This window comes from Apostichopus japonicus, chromosome 6, assembly GCF_037975245.1.
Source record: "Apostichopus japonicus isolate 1M-3 chromosome 6, ASM3797524v1, whole genome shotgun sequence".
In the NCBI taxonomy this organism is placed as follows: domain Eukaryota; kingdom Metazoa; phylum Echinodermata; class Holothuroidea; order Aspidochirotida; family Stichopodidae; genus Apostichopus; species Apostichopus japonicus.
This window is the reverse complement of record NC_092566.1, coordinates 10,206,218-10,224,648: the sequence shown is the minus strand read 5'-3', so window position 1 is coordinate 10,224,648 and position 18,431 is coordinate 10,206,218. Positions and strand designations below refer to the sequence as shown.

General features: G+C 36.2%; 2 protein-coding genes across 2 annotated transcripts; one reads left to right on the top strand and one right to left on the bottom strand.

Annotated features, from left to right (window-relative positions):
• Positions 1 to 1,042: 1,042 nt before the first annotated feature.
• On the top strand, positions 1,043 to 7,334 carry LOC139968951 (dnaJ homolog subfamily C member 12-like). Its single transcript, XM_071973586.1, has 4 exons — positions 1,043 to 1,253; positions 2,128 to 2,346; positions 3,408 to 3,546; positions 7,166 to 7,334. Exons 1-4 carry the CDS (start codon positions 1,176 to 1,178, stop codon positions 7,228 to 7,230), a joined length of 501 nt encoding a protein of 166 aa, XP_071829687.1. The 5' UTR covers positions 1,043 to 1,175; the 3' UTR covers positions 7,231 to 7,334.
• Positions 7,335 to 7,342: 8 nt separating this feature from the next.
• On the bottom strand, positions 7,343 to 18,360 carry LOC139968947 (large ribosomal subunit protein uL1m-like). Its single transcript, XM_071973582.1, has 9 exons — positions 18,258 to 18,360; positions 16,679 to 16,787; positions 15,843 to 15,990; positions 15,378 to 15,500; positions 14,246 to 14,326; positions 13,529 to 13,718; positions 12,765 to 12,871; positions 11,830 to 11,911; positions 7,343 to 10,973 (listed from the first exon to the last, which is right to left on the bottom strand). Exons 1-9 carry the CDS (start codon positions 18,343 to 18,345, stop codon positions 10,810 to 10,812), a joined length of 1,092 nt encoding a protein of 363 aa, XP_071829683.1. The 5' UTR covers positions 18,346 to 18,360; the 3' UTR covers positions 7,343 to 10,809.
• Between the last annotated feature and the right edge of the window lie 71 nt (positions 18,361 to 18,431).

The following is an 18,431-nucleotide window of genomic DNA, read 5'->3' as shown; positions in this document are numbered from 1 at the left end:
GCTACGAGAGCCTGAAGTTTTCGTCACTTGCAAACAAACCTCTTTACTCAGTCGTAAACAATTTTCGTACGCTGCTCCTGGGAGGGCTAAACTGGTCTAAAATTGCCTCACTTGACCCAATTTTTGCACCACATGATACCATTCATGCTCTTTAACATCCTAGCCACAAAGAATCAGATCCTAATCGATAACATAGCAACCAAATTGTTCTCCCGCTCCTTATTGACACTTTTCCTGAAGGAGAATACTTGGGGCGGATTGAAATAGACGCTAATAGGAGTATGCCACCTTGTGTCTACTTGGCTCTATATCCATTGCTCATTGGTCCAAGCTAACTGTCTGCCCCATCTGTGTCTCTCAAGTTGTTCCATATTCTTTGTTTTCTTGTCAGTTAGCCTCTGACGAAGATCCAGCTAGGATTTAAGAGTGATCACGCCTTCTAACTTTTGCATATTTACCTAGGCTACACAATCACTTTGCAGTAGATAAGCAAATTGACAAGTTTTTCTCTGTTTGTTCAAATCTGTTAGCCAATAGTGATTTGTAACACGTTCAAGTTCATTCTAGACCTACCCAAAATACATTATTATCACCGTCTCCGGCTCAGGGCTGTGGTGGTGTTAATGAATTCATCATTTCTTATTATCACATTGGTCACACTATTATTTCATTGGTCCACTTGCTCAGGGTGGATGAGAGCTAGAGATCTATAGAAACTTCGAGTCAGTTACGTTACCACCTATTAAACATAGCAGTCGTTTCTGACTGTTTATTTCTCCTTCCAGCACACAATCCAAATACCAGATTTGTGACAAACACTCTTTCTGTGGTAAACGCACATAAAATGGCAATCATCCAAACTTTTTTTTCCGGTTACTGCTTCGCAACTGTGTTTTAACTATATGACCCATGACCCTTTGAAGACGCGCCTCCGTAAAATAATGCGTCACTTCCGTCAATAACAAAACACGGATCTGTTTATCTGGAGAGCATGAAGATTGATGTGTGTAGTACTTCTAACATCAAGTTATGTAGAATACACTGCACTGTCATAAAGGCGTTACGGGACGCGGTGTTACATCCGAGCATAGACTCAACCAAAGTATACATCAAGACAAGTCTTTTAAAGTAAGATATCATTTTGGCCGCAGTATTTTGAACTCGTACATGACAGCATGGATGAGATATGGAATGCTACAATCACTGATGAAGATGACTTTTACAAGGTTTTAGGTTGTGATGAATCTTCGACGGTAAGTCGTTCGGCTTAGCATAGGCCTAACTCGATATTGGTTGTGTTGCAGTGGTTCTTGGTAGTTGCCATCTGGACAAAATCAGTTATGGACTTTTTGTTAAGTCAGTCGCCTAGCCTTGGTGTAACATGTTATTGTAGATACTAGTATGTTCTAGAATATGTGCTAATTATACAACCATGAGTTATTGTAAATGCAGAAAAATTCCCAAAAGGCTTTACAGCCTTGAGGTCATTTGTTGGCAAGGGTAAAAGTAAGCGAGCGCCAGGCAATTTTTAATAACCATTCTCTCTCATTTAGCGCCCTTAAACACTTCAAAATATATATGGGCGATTGTATTTTACTTAAACTAGTGCCCTATCCATCTGCTAGGATATTATGCAAACCACTTTGTACAGTAATTGTTGTAGGTGTTGAGAACATAACCTCTTGTGTCTGCCATCTACTCATTACTGTAGGACAATGATCACTTGTGTGTTTAAGTAATATTCTTGATTTTTCTTGAATGGAAATTATTTTGTTCTTGATAAAAATCGTCAGTGGGCTTTTGTACCTCCAGTTTTGTCTATCCCACGGCAAATTCTGTTACTTCTTCTGTGAAAATTTCCCTGATTGTGGATAATTGGTGGCCTTTTAATGTACAGGCTGATGTTTTCTATATCAGCTCCCATTTTGGTCAAAGTACAGTAGCCCCCCCCCCCCCATGTTAAAAATGTCCCTGTGTAAAGGGCTCTACTTTTTGAAAATAATAAAGCCCATTTGGTACTTTCTTCTTTTTACCCTTGCTTGTTGGAATCATAGCCATTATGCCTGCTTTCTTTCCTTTCTTCTCCTTTTTTGAATTCCCATAAAATTCCCATAATTCCTTGTTCAGATGGAACAAATCATGACTGAGTACAAAGCATTGGCTAGAGAATGCCATCCAGACAAGAGACCAAATGATCCAGAAGCAGCAGAAAGATTCAGCAAGATTCAGAAAGCTCGTGAAGTATTGGGGAACGAGGAATCTAGAGCAGACTACGATAAATGGAGAAGGAGTGGTCTGACCATCAGATACAGCACTTGGTTAGCAACGCATGGACATGCACGTATGGTAAGTATCGTGGGGAGAACATTGTGCACATATATCCAGAGCCTTGTGAAGCTTTAGTCGTAAGAACACAAGAACTATTTGTCTCATAGCTTTGCTGGATAACATTGTGAACGTTCTTCAGAATAAATTTCCTGGATGTTGAGACATTCAAAATCATTTTATGACATTCAGCGGGATTAAAGGTCACCAGAAGTTTTCAAGAGTACTCACCTTGAGGCTCTGATTCTTCCACAATTTCAAAGACAATTGTGTTTTTGTTCTCTTTTGTTGTTAAGTGCTATGATATTTGGAATAGCGCTATATCAAGCATTGTATTTATTATTTATTTATTATTATCTTTACTTCTGGCATATATGGTGACCTTTAGCTAGGCAATGAAATGTCTCAGGTAGGGAAAGATATTGTAAAACAAGATGTTCTTTGAGCCAATCCATTGCATTGGCATCAAGTCATATTACACAAGCAATTTTCATTATTCCATGTACATGACTTTACTGACTGAATTTTGATTATTGGGACGGTCATCATTTATTGCATATTGTCGACGAACAGGAATAATATGTACTTTAAGGTCTGGTTTACGCAAGTTACAGACTTCAATTAACCTACGGTGGTATGTGAATCATCATTTCAGTGTATGATGGTAAGAAAGAAAAATATTACATAACCAACTACTTTCTATTTATCAATACTCATCTTTGAGCTTGGTGGACAATTGGTTAAGGCTCGGACTTGTGATCCAAGGATTGCCTAGTTCATTTCGTTGTGTTCTTGGGCAAGATGCTTTATCTCACTTGCCTCTCTCCACCCTGGGGTTAAATGGGTACCTGTGTGGTAACTTGTCATTCGGCGCAGTACATAACTGCAGCCTGGAGGGATTGTCTCTGGGACAGGTTATCATTGACCAGGGGTAACATAACACCTGTATAGCCCTTTGAGACCTATTGCTGGTATAAAGCGCTATATAAAAAATTGAATATATTGTCAGTACTGTAGGAAATGTATGGATGATGTGAAGATTTATGAAACTTATATTTAATATATATCTTTGTATTTTGCAGTCACTTCATTGGGCTACTAAGAAGAAACCTCAGCCAGCATTAGAAGATTGCTCACCACCCAAGCATGATATTTCATTCATCACACAAGAGAGCTACACACCAAGTCTGTCCAAGATGGGGGGAGCACCTTTCTTTGAAGGTAAATTAGTACGCCGATTTTTATTTCATTCCTAAACCTACGCAGTTGTAATAGCATGTGTATGGGTCAGCATTGCGTATGTATTGCACTTTAGTTTTAAGCAGGATACAGTATCTCAAGAATGGAAACTTGGATGAATCCCATGCTTACTATGCAGATATTGAGTAGATGAACTTTATTGGTTTTAGTAGAGGTGAAAGGTCATTTGAGGTCAGCAGAGGTCAATGTTTGAAATCTTGAAAAAACACAATATTTCAAAAGAAGGAATCTTGGATGATTATGTGGATGTCCCATATTGGGTAGAAGAACCATATTGTTTCATTTGAGGTCAGCAGATTGCACAAATTTGAAAACCTTGTAAACACAATATATCATAAATTGAATTTTGGATGAATGTCATAGTTGTTTGTGCCCAATATAAAGTATGAAATTTCAGATATTTACAAACAGAAAGAGATGCAGTGAATTCGATTTCATCTTTATATATTATTCTTTGCAAGATTTAATGTATTGTGCAGCCTTTATTGCTGCTGGACTGAATGTTTTCTGCGGTCTTAAAGACCAACTATGGAGACAAATTTTTTGGGGGGATTTTCCATTAATTTGGGAGTTAACATACCCATAATCAACATGTGTAAAAAGTAGTCTTCGAAAACCTACTATAACCCATCAAAAAGGACCACGAAAATGGACATTTTGGGTAGTCACGTGACATGAACCTCTGGAATGTCTGAAAACAGAGATTGACCCAAAGGAGCCTCTGGTCACCGTGTGACGTCATTGTTTGTATACCGCGAAAATCAAACGCTGATATAGGCACTGTTTATACACAGATAGCGAACAATTGTACTGTATTTGACTTCCAATTTCGAGCATTTGAAATGCTGTTAGCTTAAAACAAGAACACATGAAGGTAAACAAATAGTTTTAAGACAATTTTAAGAAGAAAATTTAGTTAAATTGGTTATTTTATTAGCAAAATTTCCACCCAAATGGAAGCATCTTTTACATAGTGCGAGCGTCAATAGGTCCGTACGGTACAATATACTGTAGAACATGCAAGCAGCTTGGCGATTCGGTAATACAATTTGATCGCAAGATACCGTAAACTGAACAGAAGAATAGACCTAAAAGATGCCTCATGCGTGATATGTGACGGGAAAATGGCTTACGTTGCTGTCAACGAATTACCAAAAAGACACTAAACATAATCGAACAACCGTGACTACGAGAAGACGCTGACCCGAATCGACCAGGGTAGCATATACATGACTAAGCTTCAGCTGAACATAGTTTACTCGTTTTAATATACTCGTAATAATAAGTACAAACACAGAAAAAGTATCCTTTCAATAAACCAAATTTAGCAGTGAATATACAAATCCACGTTTCTCGTTCAATCCTGGGCGAAATACTACCGTGACTCTGTGTAATTCCATAGAGTTAGGTCTAGTTTAAACAGGCCTTGACCAGTAACATCCCACAATCACAAGACAGTCACTAATGAAATAAAACGTCCGATCGCTACATAGAACCGTTTTTATTCAACTCCTTGGACCATGCAGATGCCGGAATAAACATAACGGACAATATACACAATGTATCACGAACTCACGATACTGGAATACAACAAATGAAATAGATAAATGCGATGAAATTCTAACATGACTATTTACACATGCTGTGAGTTGTAACTCACTACATGTACTAACAATGCTAGCCTAGTCACGGTATATACACGGTCATCTCTTACAATAAATATATACTGTCAATTGCGTGATATAATGTTACATGTAAGGACGTCCAGAGCTTGTTTACGAGGAGACTTGAAAGGGTCAATTTTACATTAGCTATGTCCGACACAGCTGTCGAAAGTATATAATTTTCGCAGAATGAGAAATGTGCAGCATACACAGAGGCAGGGTCATGCATGTGGACATGAGATACTCCGGGTGCTGAAAAATCTTTCCGCGTGGATCTCACAAAGTTGATCCAAAGTCTGCGGCGTTTTACGTCGGTTCTTTTACTCGGAAATCTAAAAAAGCTGATGCTTTTGTTGGGTGAGGTATAACTGCAACCTCCAACAACACAGAATTGTGGCATTTCGGGGGAAAAGGAGTAATATCGTTGATGTTTTTGGCAGCTCAAGTATACAACTTTACACACTAAAAGTATTGTTGTGAGTGAGGTATACAAACAGTGACGTCACATGGTCACCTGATGTCTTCGGAATGTTTCAGGAATGTCTGAAATAGGTTTCATAAAAAGCTGACTTTTCTTCCCATTTTTCACATATTTAACGTCCGAAATTGGTAAAGTTAATTACAGCAATGTAATTGGAGTGAGTTAAGGATTACATACATGAAAAATGGTGGGATTTTATGTTCATCGAAAAGTCTCCATAGTTGGTCTTTAAAATATCATAATGTACAGTAAGGAGGTGCAGTACCCACATTTCCATCCCTCTGTAGTAGCTATGAAAACATGCTATAAATAAAGGATAACTATTGTGCCTGTAGTTGATCCCACCTGTGATCATAATGTGTCGCTAAATCTTTCAGCAGAATTAAGAAGAAAAAAACGGCTATTAAACCAATTCACATGCGGGTAAGGGGGCTAAATTTCACTGTCTCAGGACGTCGGTGTACTGTATGGTAATTAGGAGTTGAAATGATGCAAAAAAGATCTCTTTGAGGACATGGTATCTGTCATGCAAGTCGATACTGCCATTTAAAGTAGTTAGACAAGAGGTGGGCATGAAAATTAATGTAGTGGGCCACAGTGAAAGTTTGCACTCAATTGGCGGGCCTCGATCTTTTGGATGTTCTCTATCCCCATGAAAATGAAAAATGGAAATTATTACAAAGGGGAAAATAGTTCTATATCGGCATTGTCCATCTGTAATGTTGATTATCAAATCACAGGTAGGCCGGTTATGCATGCTATATCCCAAAGGTGTATATATATTTCATGCCTCTACTCTCTGTCATTCGACGAAACTGCATGGTTATTTGATTAATGATTTGGGAAGAGCATTGCTGTGATTTCATAATGATCCATGGAATTCTTTAATAGGGTTTTGAAAAACTCTCAGGCTGAAGAAACTTTGCTATAAGCCACATGCAGTCCACATTTTGCCCTCCTGTTAGTAAGACAATGATAAATTGTTAGTTTGATCTCCGAATTATATGACCAGTAGCATCACCATCGTGAGACCTTCATATTAACCTATTGTGGTCTATTTATTAGTCTACTGTGGATGATAGCTATGCAAAAAGTGTCCTTTCATCAAACATTTGTTGCGGGGTGGAAAAGCGACTATTGATATTGTTCTTGTAAAACCCCATTCAATTATGTGTGAAAATTGCTACTCATAACATATTAACTGTGGATGAATGAAAATGCGTGTTAGAATCGTCATCGTCTTGCACAAAACCTGTATTGTATGTATGTATGTATGTTATTTAGATCCTCCTGCAAGCAGGAACTCGCAAAGAAGCCTCATTGGCTTCTCAAAGCCGCAAGCTAACCGAAGTCAGTCTCTTAGATTCATATTTAACGTCCATTAGCAGTACTATTAGCAGTATTAGCAGTACTTGTTTTTCTTCTGCTCATACAGATTTTGGATGGAGACGAGACACAGGAAACGACATGTTGAGGAAATTTAGAAACTACCAGATTTAGAAATATCGTGAGGGAATGGAGAATCAAGAATAGATTTGTAAATATTATAACTTCCTGTCATACATATTTCCAATATTATTTTAATACAATTACAATTACTTATATATATATATTGTTTTTCTCATTTAAGTGCAATTATATGAAGTTCCTTTCTAAGTTCCTAAGTGTAATAAACCAGATTACCAGAATACATGCAGGTCAAATTTTGTTCTTTTTAGTTCTTGAGGTAGTAAGTGGAAAAGCTTGTTGCAAAGTAGGCTTACTTAGTGTGTAAACAAGTCAACGAAAGTGAGGGAAAATATGAATAACATCATTCATCATTGCAGTTTTAGGATATCAAAATGTTGGTTCAAATCTGTATGTTCATTTCTTAGGTATTCAAGATGATGCAGTTAGTAAACATGTAGTATATGTCAGTACATTAATCAGAAAAGATATTTGTACTCTAAGCTTTGTTGAGTTTTAGTGAGTACCCAAAAAGTAGTTTTAGTCTATTCTTATATATGAAACATGACGATAAATCAATTAGAAAGTAGCAGAGGTAATTAATTTAACGAGTGCGTTTAGCGATAATTGTGCGACTAGAACTAGAACGTAAAGACATCAACCATGGGTAGTCTAACGAAATTGCAAGTTGAGAGGTATTGGGCAAAGATTTTGTATGGTTATGTCCAGTAAGACACAGTACTTCTTTTAAAGTTTGTGTTTTAGAACAAGATCTATGTTTTGAAGGTCTAGCTCATGGTACATTCAAGTTAACATTTAAATCAAGTTTCTTTATCTCAGTGTTCTTAGAGGGAAATGTGTATATATATATGAATATGGATTTTGTGATGCCATCCAAAATTCATGTTTATGTGATATTCATTTAGTAACAAGAAAAGGCCACTGAACCTTATCCTGTAATGCACATCTGTGACGCTGCACAACAAATAACACCATTATGAGCGCATGTATCACAGGCCCAATGTTAGTGGACTGGAAGTGTATCTTGATAATAAACTTGTTTGATTTTCATGCCCAGGCTATATCTTCCATGACTCTCAGAAAGAATCCAGTAAAAGTGTGCTGTATAAGTATAAGTGTAACGTTTTGACATTCATAAATTGGAGCTGTAATTCTGGAAGAACTGCAAGCGGGAGGACGTTTTGTTTGAATTACTTGTAAGATCAAGCAGGAGAAATTGAGAAAATGAAGACATAAAAAAAAGAACAAAGATGTTTCATTTTATTTGATAGATCTCTGTTATATTTAAATTGTAGGTTACCACCTCTTTCAGGAGTGTGTGGTTGAACATACATTAACAGTATATAACAATCTACAGCATCTCAACTGAAATTTCTCTAAATTTTCAGATATTTAGCAATACAGATCTATCTCATACTGTGTAGGTTATACTTAGGTATGTCACCATTTAAATGTTAAACTGTGTAAATGACTTCATCATAACATGTACTGTATGGAGGATATGATGGGTTTTCATTTCATCCATTTATGATTTAGCTTTCTAATAAATAAGGATAAAGAGTAAATGTTGCCTTGAATGCCTTTCTTATGTGTACAGTATTCGAGTCTTTTGTTGAGTCTTAAAGCAGTTTTTATAAATTACAAGAATAGAATGGGAAAATGTTTCCATATGCACTGTTGAGCTGATATAGATTTTTTTCTTGGAGGAGTGGAGGGGGGTGGAGGGGGAGCTGGGGGAAGAATACTATTTATTGTTGGTTACAGATCCAGTCACCGAATGAGATTTGTATCCCACCTCTTCACACTACATATTCCTCATAACCCATAAATTTATTGATATGTCAAAGATCCTCCAAAGTTAGTTGCTTGTAAAAAAAACGAAAGTAAGAAGAAACATTTAATGTCATAGCCAACAAGTAGTACTGTTGATACCTTTAGCCACTTTTTTAATCCAAAATCCATGAGGGAACATTTGGAAAGTTCAACTAGAGTTGAGTCATTCCTGGATATTGCTCTGGCGCCCTTACTTTCCATGTCCCAAATATAAAGAAACAAAGTCAGAAATAAATATAAAATACCTTTTTTTATTTCTTTAAATCTATTTTGCATACCTCACTCATGCCTGATCTTTTGCAATAATCCATTCATTAAACTTAACATATAGGGTAACTTTTCATTAATGCACCAATGGCAAACAACTAAATACATTTGATACAACTAATTGTGCACCTGTAGGTTACATTCTGAATAAAACCTTGTCAGATTTGAATTGACACTCGAATCAACAGATCTTAAATCAATATACTACAGAAGTGGTTGTATAAATTCCAAACTTTGTTTTCTATCGAGTTTTGTAAAGAAATAAGTTTACTGAACAGTTAATTAACAATCAAATGAGTGAGAATCAGAGAATCCAACTTATTATCAGTCAATGCAAACTCCACGATAACTTTTCAAAGTTATAAATGTAGGCCTACAAGTCTACGGTAATTATTTTCACTCTGAGAAATTCAACTGTCGTAGCCCTCCTTTGGAGCTAAGTACAAGGTGCATAGGTCTACTAATCTGGGTCCATGATAACACAACAATCAGATTAACAAACTTATAACCATGTATTTTGCTCAAATCCATCAAACATGGCCTGCAGAGGAGCAGTGCTAGACTGCACCATCCTCAAAAAATACATACCAATGCATGCTAACAGCCTAACACAGTGAATGTGCCAGTGAGTAATTAGTGAACTTGAATATACTGCCACTTGAAAGTGCTAATAATCAAAATTTGCAGTGATATACACATTAGTACACTGAGAAACATCACAAGGTATCTCTTTCTGAGTATTACACCGATGCTGTGGCCAAGTGGATAAAGATGGTGGCATTTGAAGCAATGAGGCTTAGCAATCGGGAGGTTCGGGGTTCGATTCCCGGCCGGGTCATAGTAAGATGGGTTTTTCATCCAAGAGCAATCTACGGTTTTCGGAAATGACTCTCAATTGAAAAGATTCCAAATTTGAGTTAAAATGTTGAATTGGAAGCCACCCAAAGTGTAAGTTGTACTCCATAAGCCCTTGTGAGTTTCTCCCACATTTGTGGTCGCTTAAGTGTCGTAAAAATAATTGCTGATTATTATTATTATTAGCAACTCAGAGCTCAGAGTAAGTTGCTTGAGAGTTTTTACTACGGGGAATAGGTTAGTGTTCAAATTTTGTGTAGCTGTTTTGAAGCTTTTGAATTTTGTCACTTATAAAATAATATGGCTCTTGTGTACAAACCTGCTATGCATCATTGCACTTGTTTGGAAATTTCACTATCGTTTTATGCAAAATAGAATAAATTATTCCCTAGCTGTACTATGACAGCAATAAAACGTCTGTACGTTTAAAGTATTTTACGGCTCACAGACTCCTATTCTTCTGGCTAGCCTCAGGTGGAAAGTTTCCCCCTTCATCTGTCTCACATATACAAAATATGACAATTTTCATAAAACTCTTAACCATCTTCCATATTTATTCTTCCAGGACTGTCTTGATGCCACCGAGAAGTTGCAAGCATGATAATAAGGTTAATACCAGGCACAATTTTAGACTTAAAACAAAATGTCTAAAGTTCCCTAGGAGGCTCTGAGTTGTCTCAATTCATCTTCAATTTTTTCCAGTTCTGATCTTGTGTCGACGATGGTCTCTTTCTGCTTTTCCTGGTGGATGTAGTCGTCGAGGTTAATCTTGTAACTATCCAGTCGATAACCGCAAATGGCCAGTTTCGTAATGAGAGGACCTGAGAGGATAACAAACCAAAATATTATGAAATTACAGCATGTAAATCTCTTGCCCCTGTCTCTTTCTCTTAGAATGCACCAGCAAACAAAAGGATATTCACCCAAAGTTGCTTTAAACTTTCCTAAAAGATTGACAACTTTTCGTTCAGAAAAATCCCTCATTGGACATTCCTTCATTCTATGAAAGTGCATCTTCGATATTGGGGAATCTAATGTATGTGAATATTTCCTTTGCCCTGTGATTGGACCCTCTGTATCATGCGGTCATGAATATTAACGTGGACCATTCAACACATAGAGTTATCAAACAGAAGTAGTACAAACACGTTGCAAAAACTGTTAGCAAACTGCTCATCCACTAAAGAGCCTGTGTAAGAGAACGTGTAAAAGTAAGTTGGCCTGACGTTTCGTTCCTAAGAGGATCTTCTTCAGAGGCTGATGACATTACTGCATTTCTTCGGTGATCCTCCTTAACCACTGTGTATATGTACTTGGATTTTAGTGTTTCTTTTTTTCATTTTCATTTTGTCATTTACTCATCCTGCGTTTTCAATCCTCTTACATCAATCTCTTTTGTTTTCACCATGCTCGTTAACCTATCCGTATTCTGTGCTTGTATTTTGTCCCTTTTTTCCCTATTACTTGTCATTCAGCCTCTGAAGAAGATCCTGCTAGGATCCAAACATCAGGCTCATTTACTTTTACACATTGCATTGTACATGGATATGGGTGTCATCAATTTGGTTTGAGGATAATACTTTCACTGATGGTATAAATCTATTCTCACTCATCTAGAGTTTACTGTTTAACAATACACAGTAAGATAGATAAATCCCATCCTTTGATTCCACCTACCTGCTGACAATGGTTTGTGTGTGCAAACATCTGTAATGAGAAACTTCAAATTATCTTCAATCTGTTCATCTGAAAGACCAAGCTGGTGAAAAGGATGATGTAAGACAAAGAGTCAAGTAAAACATTCACAGAAGTAAGAAACTTAAAGCAAATAGAAGCATTTTTTGTTTATAACGAAACTGTCATTTTATGCTGCTATTATATGTTGTGAACACAAAGATTGTGTTGAACATAAGCAAATATGAACAGATGTTCTACATACTGTATGTATGAAGCATATCTAAATGCATGTTGTAAGATTTTGAAACTTTGTGGCCATTTTACTATTTGCAGCATTTTCATTTTTTGTCTTTTTAGAGAGGATCCTATATTCCTTTAGTTATATTACAAGCTATGCAGCAAGGTTTAAAAAGTATTTTATTGGTTTCTGTTTGTATAAGCATTGATTACAACCAGAACTACAATAGGCCCACACACTCACACACAGTTGAAATTATGGAAAGCCTTCAATAAGCTCTGTTATATTCCAAGCTAAACAGCATTGTACTTACAAGTATGATTCTGGCTTCATGTAATTTGTATTATGTAACCTAAATGGCAACAACAACAGGCATGGTTCACAGGGTAAAAATGCCTAATTCTCAGTAAATTCCACTCTTGCTGCAAACAAATTTTCAAATGAAATGGCTTACATGCAAGATTTTCTAATAGAAACTTCTGATTCTTGAAGTAAAATTTGCAGCCACCTTTTGCTATCAATTTATCTGCTTTCCTATCACACCTTTTCTTTCTTACTACAGGAAACCACATAATACAAGGAGTGTTTTGATCTAAAGGCACATTGATTGTAAAACTACCTATAATAAGACACAAAGACTGCATCTGTACACATGATTACGTATATGGAGCACAAACAGTAATGATGAAACACTTACATTTCCAATGATACAATTGGAGATCCTGTCAAATTTTTCCAAAACTCTGTATTTCTTCACATGTTTGAACTTTGTAACGAGAGGACCGACATCTTTCCCAGCTGAACCTAAATGAATGTTAAAAGAAGAAGATGTCTCCGATGATCAGAAGTTAACTACGAGGTAAAAGATAAACGGTCATCTGTTTCTGCGAATGACGTAAACGTAATCACAGAAAGCCATTGGTAAAGGAAAGTGTAACACTAACATACTTAGGTTTATGAAGGTCGCACTGTAGTTTCATTCAAAATGGTAAAATTCAACTGAATATTTAAAATGATACATGTATGCAAACACACTAACAATCATCCTGTGAGGATGCATTCAGTTGTACTATGACGAACCAGCATTACTCACGCACGTGTGCATGATTATGGTCATTTTAGGAGTAGAACCAAGCTAGAAAAAGTTATAGGAATATGTTAACTAGAGTAAACACATGCGCCTTCAATGAAACCATGAAAATTCCCCTAATAAAGGTATGCAATGTAAAGCAACTTTTTGCATTTTGTTAACTATGTTTTTAAAATACTATTTGCTATTAAAAATCCTATTAAAATTTACTTTGTTAGGTTTGTATTGAACAATGATGACTCTGTAGAAGATTGTCAACAATCCTGATATGATATGGAAATTGGGTGTATTTGTTTAGAGTATTCGGTAGGTTAGGTATAAATTGTCCGAAATTGAGAGAGTGTCAAACTCAAATGTGTGATGATAAGTACCTTTCTTGGCCGTTGGAAACTTTTCCCTGAGATATTTTTTAAGTGCTGCTAAATGTCGAACCATGTTCTGATCGGCCACACAGTAATCAAAGTCACTTATAACGATTTCCCCCTCAATAATCTCCGGGAACTGTTCTTGTCCAACCACCAAGTCTGCCCCGGCTTCTTCTGCCAGTTTGGCTCCATCTCCCTGAAGTGAGACAAGAACAGACCAAATTTCAGATTAGTTTCTACTTAGGACTGCAGGATTTAAAATTATTTACTTCTTGCAATCAATTATCATATTGTCATCATTATCAGAGTGACTAGTTTCAAGTTTGCATTCAAAGTGTACCAAATTCTTTTCTATGATATTTCCTCCTTCAACATCGTACATGTTGGTAGTGTTTTAAACATTTAACTTTACAGACTTGAACTGACAAGTCTATAACATGAGCATAAAACCAAATTTTTCTTAAACAGTTTTCATTGTGTATACTCATATCAGAAACAGAACCCTGACTGCAAAATAGCACAGAAAAACTGATCAAAAGGAGCCCAGGGCTTGCTTTGCCCGATGTGACAGTTCTGAATTCGATTCAAGTCATTAATATCTTTTCACCTTTTAGAATTGATAAATTCTAACGTAACACTGAGGCACCATAAATTTGACAAGAAAGGAATTCCTTAATTGTTATAATTTGAAATAATTCATTCACATTTTACACCATAACATACCTCAGCAATACAAATGACCTTATTTGTTTTCCAAAAGTGATGAGGTGGAGTCCACAAGTTTGAAAAGGCTGGCAATTTCTTCTATAAAGAAGACAGAACAAACAAAATGAACATCTTGATGAACAAGCTTTCAGTTACATTGGTCCAAAGCTATGGAATGATTTGCCATAAGACATTAAGACCTGTCCAACGCTGCCAATATATAAATGTTGTTTGAAGACTTATTTTTTATTAAAGTTATTTTATGTAATATTACCTTTTTATAATCTCTTGTTTGTTATAACCTCTTATTGTACTTTTATAACCTCCTATTGTTTTTTATATAACCTCCTATTGTATTTTTAATAACCTCTTATTGTATTTTACTTTTTTGTGTTGGTATTTTTGGATTATTTTTCTTAGGTTATTATTTGTTTTCACTGTATTAATTTCCTTTTTATCGTTTGTTTTTTGTGAAGCGCTTGATACTTTTTGTGATTTAGCGCTATATATGACGTATTATTATATCCAACACTATCCTGTGTAAGCTAACAAACCAACTTTGAATATAAATACATTTGTTAACCTTCATCATTCTTCACAAATGATAGTATTTCTCCTGAGGCTGTGATATTCCTCCCTCCTTGTTATCAAACAACAGAATATCCCATATGCATCTCAAAAACAAAACATAGGAAGTGAAATACAAAGGTTACTTTTGGACTACTCTCTTAACATGACAAACATGCACAGCATAGTAAAGGGAGTTAGCTTGTGGCAAAAAACCTTCCATCTTAGACCTCACAGGGAATAATTGATCCAGGATCACACTGCAAAATGTTATGCAAGCACCATAAAACAGATTTTTACAAAAGGAACCATATTATTTTATTTTATTCTGCTACACTGAATTCAAATACTAACTTGTTCCCTGCTCCCATATCCAAATTTCTACCATCATCCAAACAATCTATAGCATTTAACACCCATCAAACCGCTTCAAAGTTCAAACGACATCTTTTCATGTCCCACATCCATCTTCTCATATCCCTCCCCTTCCATTCATTCCTCCCTCCCTCCCTTCACCTTCTCCCCAATCCTGCCCACAGGGATCAGAGGTTTACAACTGGTATATATTTGTCACAACACATACCTCTCCTACGTTTAAGTCTAGATATAGGGTGACGTCTATATGTCTGTCCTTGTATTCACGGTCAGGTACGTACGACCAGGAAGCTTGAGTTCGTAATCTTTTCATTGCATCCTTGAATGTAGTCTGAAATGAACAAAATTTCTGTCATATTTTTCTTGTATTCAATGTTAAACATTCGTGGGTAAAATGGACATATAGTACCAGTCTTAAGAAATGTTATAAGGCTGTCCAAATGTTGAGAACTTTTTCTTCAACTTTTTAAATTTCCATTTGTACTTGTGATGCATACTTGTAGAAAAACAGCATTTGGGTTAACAATTGTTCAGAATGTAACAGAATTATTTCATAAAAATGTTCAGGAGTGTGTCCTACTTCAAGATCAATTGCAATTTTTCTTTGAGAGATATGATGAGTAAGTTTCAGTAAATAATTTGCTAAATGAAGAAAGATGTGGTAGTCATATACCTCCTTTGGTGGATAATCTTTTATCATGTACACATCATCGGCAGGTGTCCATGCCTTATATTTCTTTGGTTTTTCTTTGACATCAAGATCTGCTGCAAATTCCTCCAGAGACTCTGCATCATCACCTTTGGAATACTGCTTCAGCAATCTTTCAAAGAGGAATTGATGACAAGAATGAACAATACAAGGAAAGTGATACTTGTGTTTTAAGCAAGTTTTCTCCAAAGCATACACTATTTTGAATAGAAAATCAATCTAAACCAGGATTTGAATGCAAGTCAATAGACTTGTAGTTCTAAGGTGACAGGCGGATCAAAGTTTTCTTTATATTTAAACTTGATGTGACCAGTTGACAGAGTGTGCAATATACATTTTAACTTGTACTCCTACAATGAAAACCTATGGTTTAATTGGGGTGCTCATTAGGGATACTGATAGATGGAAGATCGTAAAACACACACGATCCAAATTTTTGGATCCGGCCGGAACCGGATTTTGCCGGATAGTACGTGAAATCCGGCCGGATAAAATCCGGCCGGAACCGGATTTTTTCATTTCACAAAAGAAAGTCATTATCCCTACACTTACATCCATGAAGTTCAAACCAAATCAAGCCGAGATTTTATTTTCTTCGTTAGAAAAGAAGAAACTGAAACCAATTGCAGGTCAAAATGTTTTATAGGTAGTCTTTTTGAATTCCAAACTTATTTTGAATCCTACTGTGTTGTTTTTGTCCATTCCTATGGGTGCTAAAAATTATATCTAGAAAAATTTGACCTCACAACATTTTGCAACAATGATCTGCATGAATAAGCATAAAAATGAACCTTACAAACCTGTTGGTTGACATATACTTGGAAAGTTGAAGAGCACTTGTCTTATATTTTGAAAGTACATTTTCAGACCTGCTTGCAATCGCATGTCTGCTACAAAATCCACACAATCCTGAAAAGTAAAACAGAAAATAAGAATCCCTTGGTGTTAATTTTTTCCTTTCCATTGAACTTGATTAAACCTTCCAAAATTTTATATTTTAGCTCCAAGGGGTCACACTAATTAGCGTCAACAGGCCGATTTCACGACAACTCAAGACAACAAGTTTAAAATACCATCAAATACAATTGATGTTATCAGAGCATATCTGGAAACACGTTTAAAACTGACTGGAACCAGCGTGCATACATATTTTTCACGGGAAAAAATGTTTTTTCGTAAAAATCGCCAACTTTTTCCTAACGTTGAATTGGACGACGTGATGCTATTGCGCTTGCGCAATGACATTGGACCGAACCATTACACTACAGGTAAGTGCAATTTTTCAATCGAGAATGGTGCCCACAAAATAAAACCAGGCAAAATGATGGTAAGCAAGACTCTGTAAAGTTGATAATCACATATGTAAATTACAATGGAAAAACAATAAGAAATATTCATTATTTTTAAATCATTAAATAATTTGATTTGGAGTTCATTCACCATACTTTGGTGCTTTATTACTACGTCAACCCACCTTACCGACACTGTACACAAGGCAGTTCCCAAACCTAGCACAAACCCACCCATATTATAATGGTTCGGTCCGATGGCATTGCGCAAGCGCAATAGCATCACGTCGTCCAATTCAACGTTAGGAAAAAGTTGGCGATTTTTACGAAAAAAACATTTTTTCCCGTGAAAAATATGTATGCACGCTGGTTCCAGTCAGTTTTAACGGTGTTTCCAGATATACTCTGATAACATCAATTGTATTTGATGGTATTTTAAACTTGTTGTCTTGAGTTGTCGTGAGTTGTCGTGAAATCGGCCTGTTGACGCTAATTAGTGTGACCGGCTCCAAGGTACTAAACATCATAATTCTGACATACTACCTTACAAAATTTCTTATTATTAGACCTCATTGTTTGACCATTTAGGGGGGGGGGGCATGGGATGGAAGGGGGATGGGTTTGGTTCCAGTTTGATTGATGTTTGCTTCAAATCTGACTCAGAGTCTGAGCTGTGTTCTTTACTTACAATTTTACATTACCAAGAAATAGGCCTAGGCTACACCAAATATTATTGTAAAGAACTGTAGGCCATCTTGGAAATCTTTTCAGAATTGTCGTTCTTGTATCATACTTCACAGCAAGAGCAGGCAACAGTGATATATGACTAACTTCAATAATTCGCATAACAGGGAACCTGTGGGAGTGCGGAATTGGTACTTGTAGTAGTTGCACTAGCCAACTGCAGTGCTAGTGTTAAATGTAGCACAACGTTAGGCAGATTTTACTTTGTTTATACGACACTACGAAACAGGAGAAAGTACTAAACTTCAATCGTCTAGCCAAACCTGGTGTTACTATTCGATCACTTATACTTAATCGTATCACTGGTTAACTTGTTAGTGTAAACGCATCTACTATGGTCAAATACCTTGTAAGATCGATCTGGAAGTACAAAACACAGGTTTTACCATGGGGGCAGCCATTTTAAAAATTAGGACATGTAATGCCAGGTACATAATCACTGATATGCCTATTTGTTAATACACCTTGTACCTTTAAATTTCGAAAGTCTTTCAAGTGTTACGATTTTTTATTTTAAGAA

Bases quoted from the DNA above. Each gene is read 5' to 3' on its own strand.
- LOC139968947 (XM_071973582.1), bottom strand. From the start codon at position 18,345: ATGTACCTGGCATTACATGTCCTAATTTTTAAAATGGCTGCCCCCATG. The intron at 15,501-15,842 runs GTATATGACTAC...TGTTCATTTCAG, and splicing joins AAGATTATCCACCAAAGGAG to ACTACATTCAAGGATGCAAT. The intron at 10,974-11,829 runs GTAGGTGGAATC...TTATCCTCTCAG, and splicing joins ACACAAACCATTGTCAGCAG to GTCCTCTCATTACGAAACTG.
- LOC139968951 (XM_071973586.1), top strand. From the start codon at position 1,176: ATGGATGAGATATGGAATGCTACAATCACTGATGAAGATGACTTTTAC. The intron at 1,254-2,127 runs GTAAGTCGTTCG...TTCCTTGTTCAG, and splicing joins GTTGTGATGAATCTTCGACG to ATGGAACAAATCATGACTGA. The intron at 2,347-3,407 runs GTAAGTATCGTG...TGTATTTTGCAG, and splicing joins CGCATGGACATGCACGTATG to TCACTTCATTGGGCTACTAA.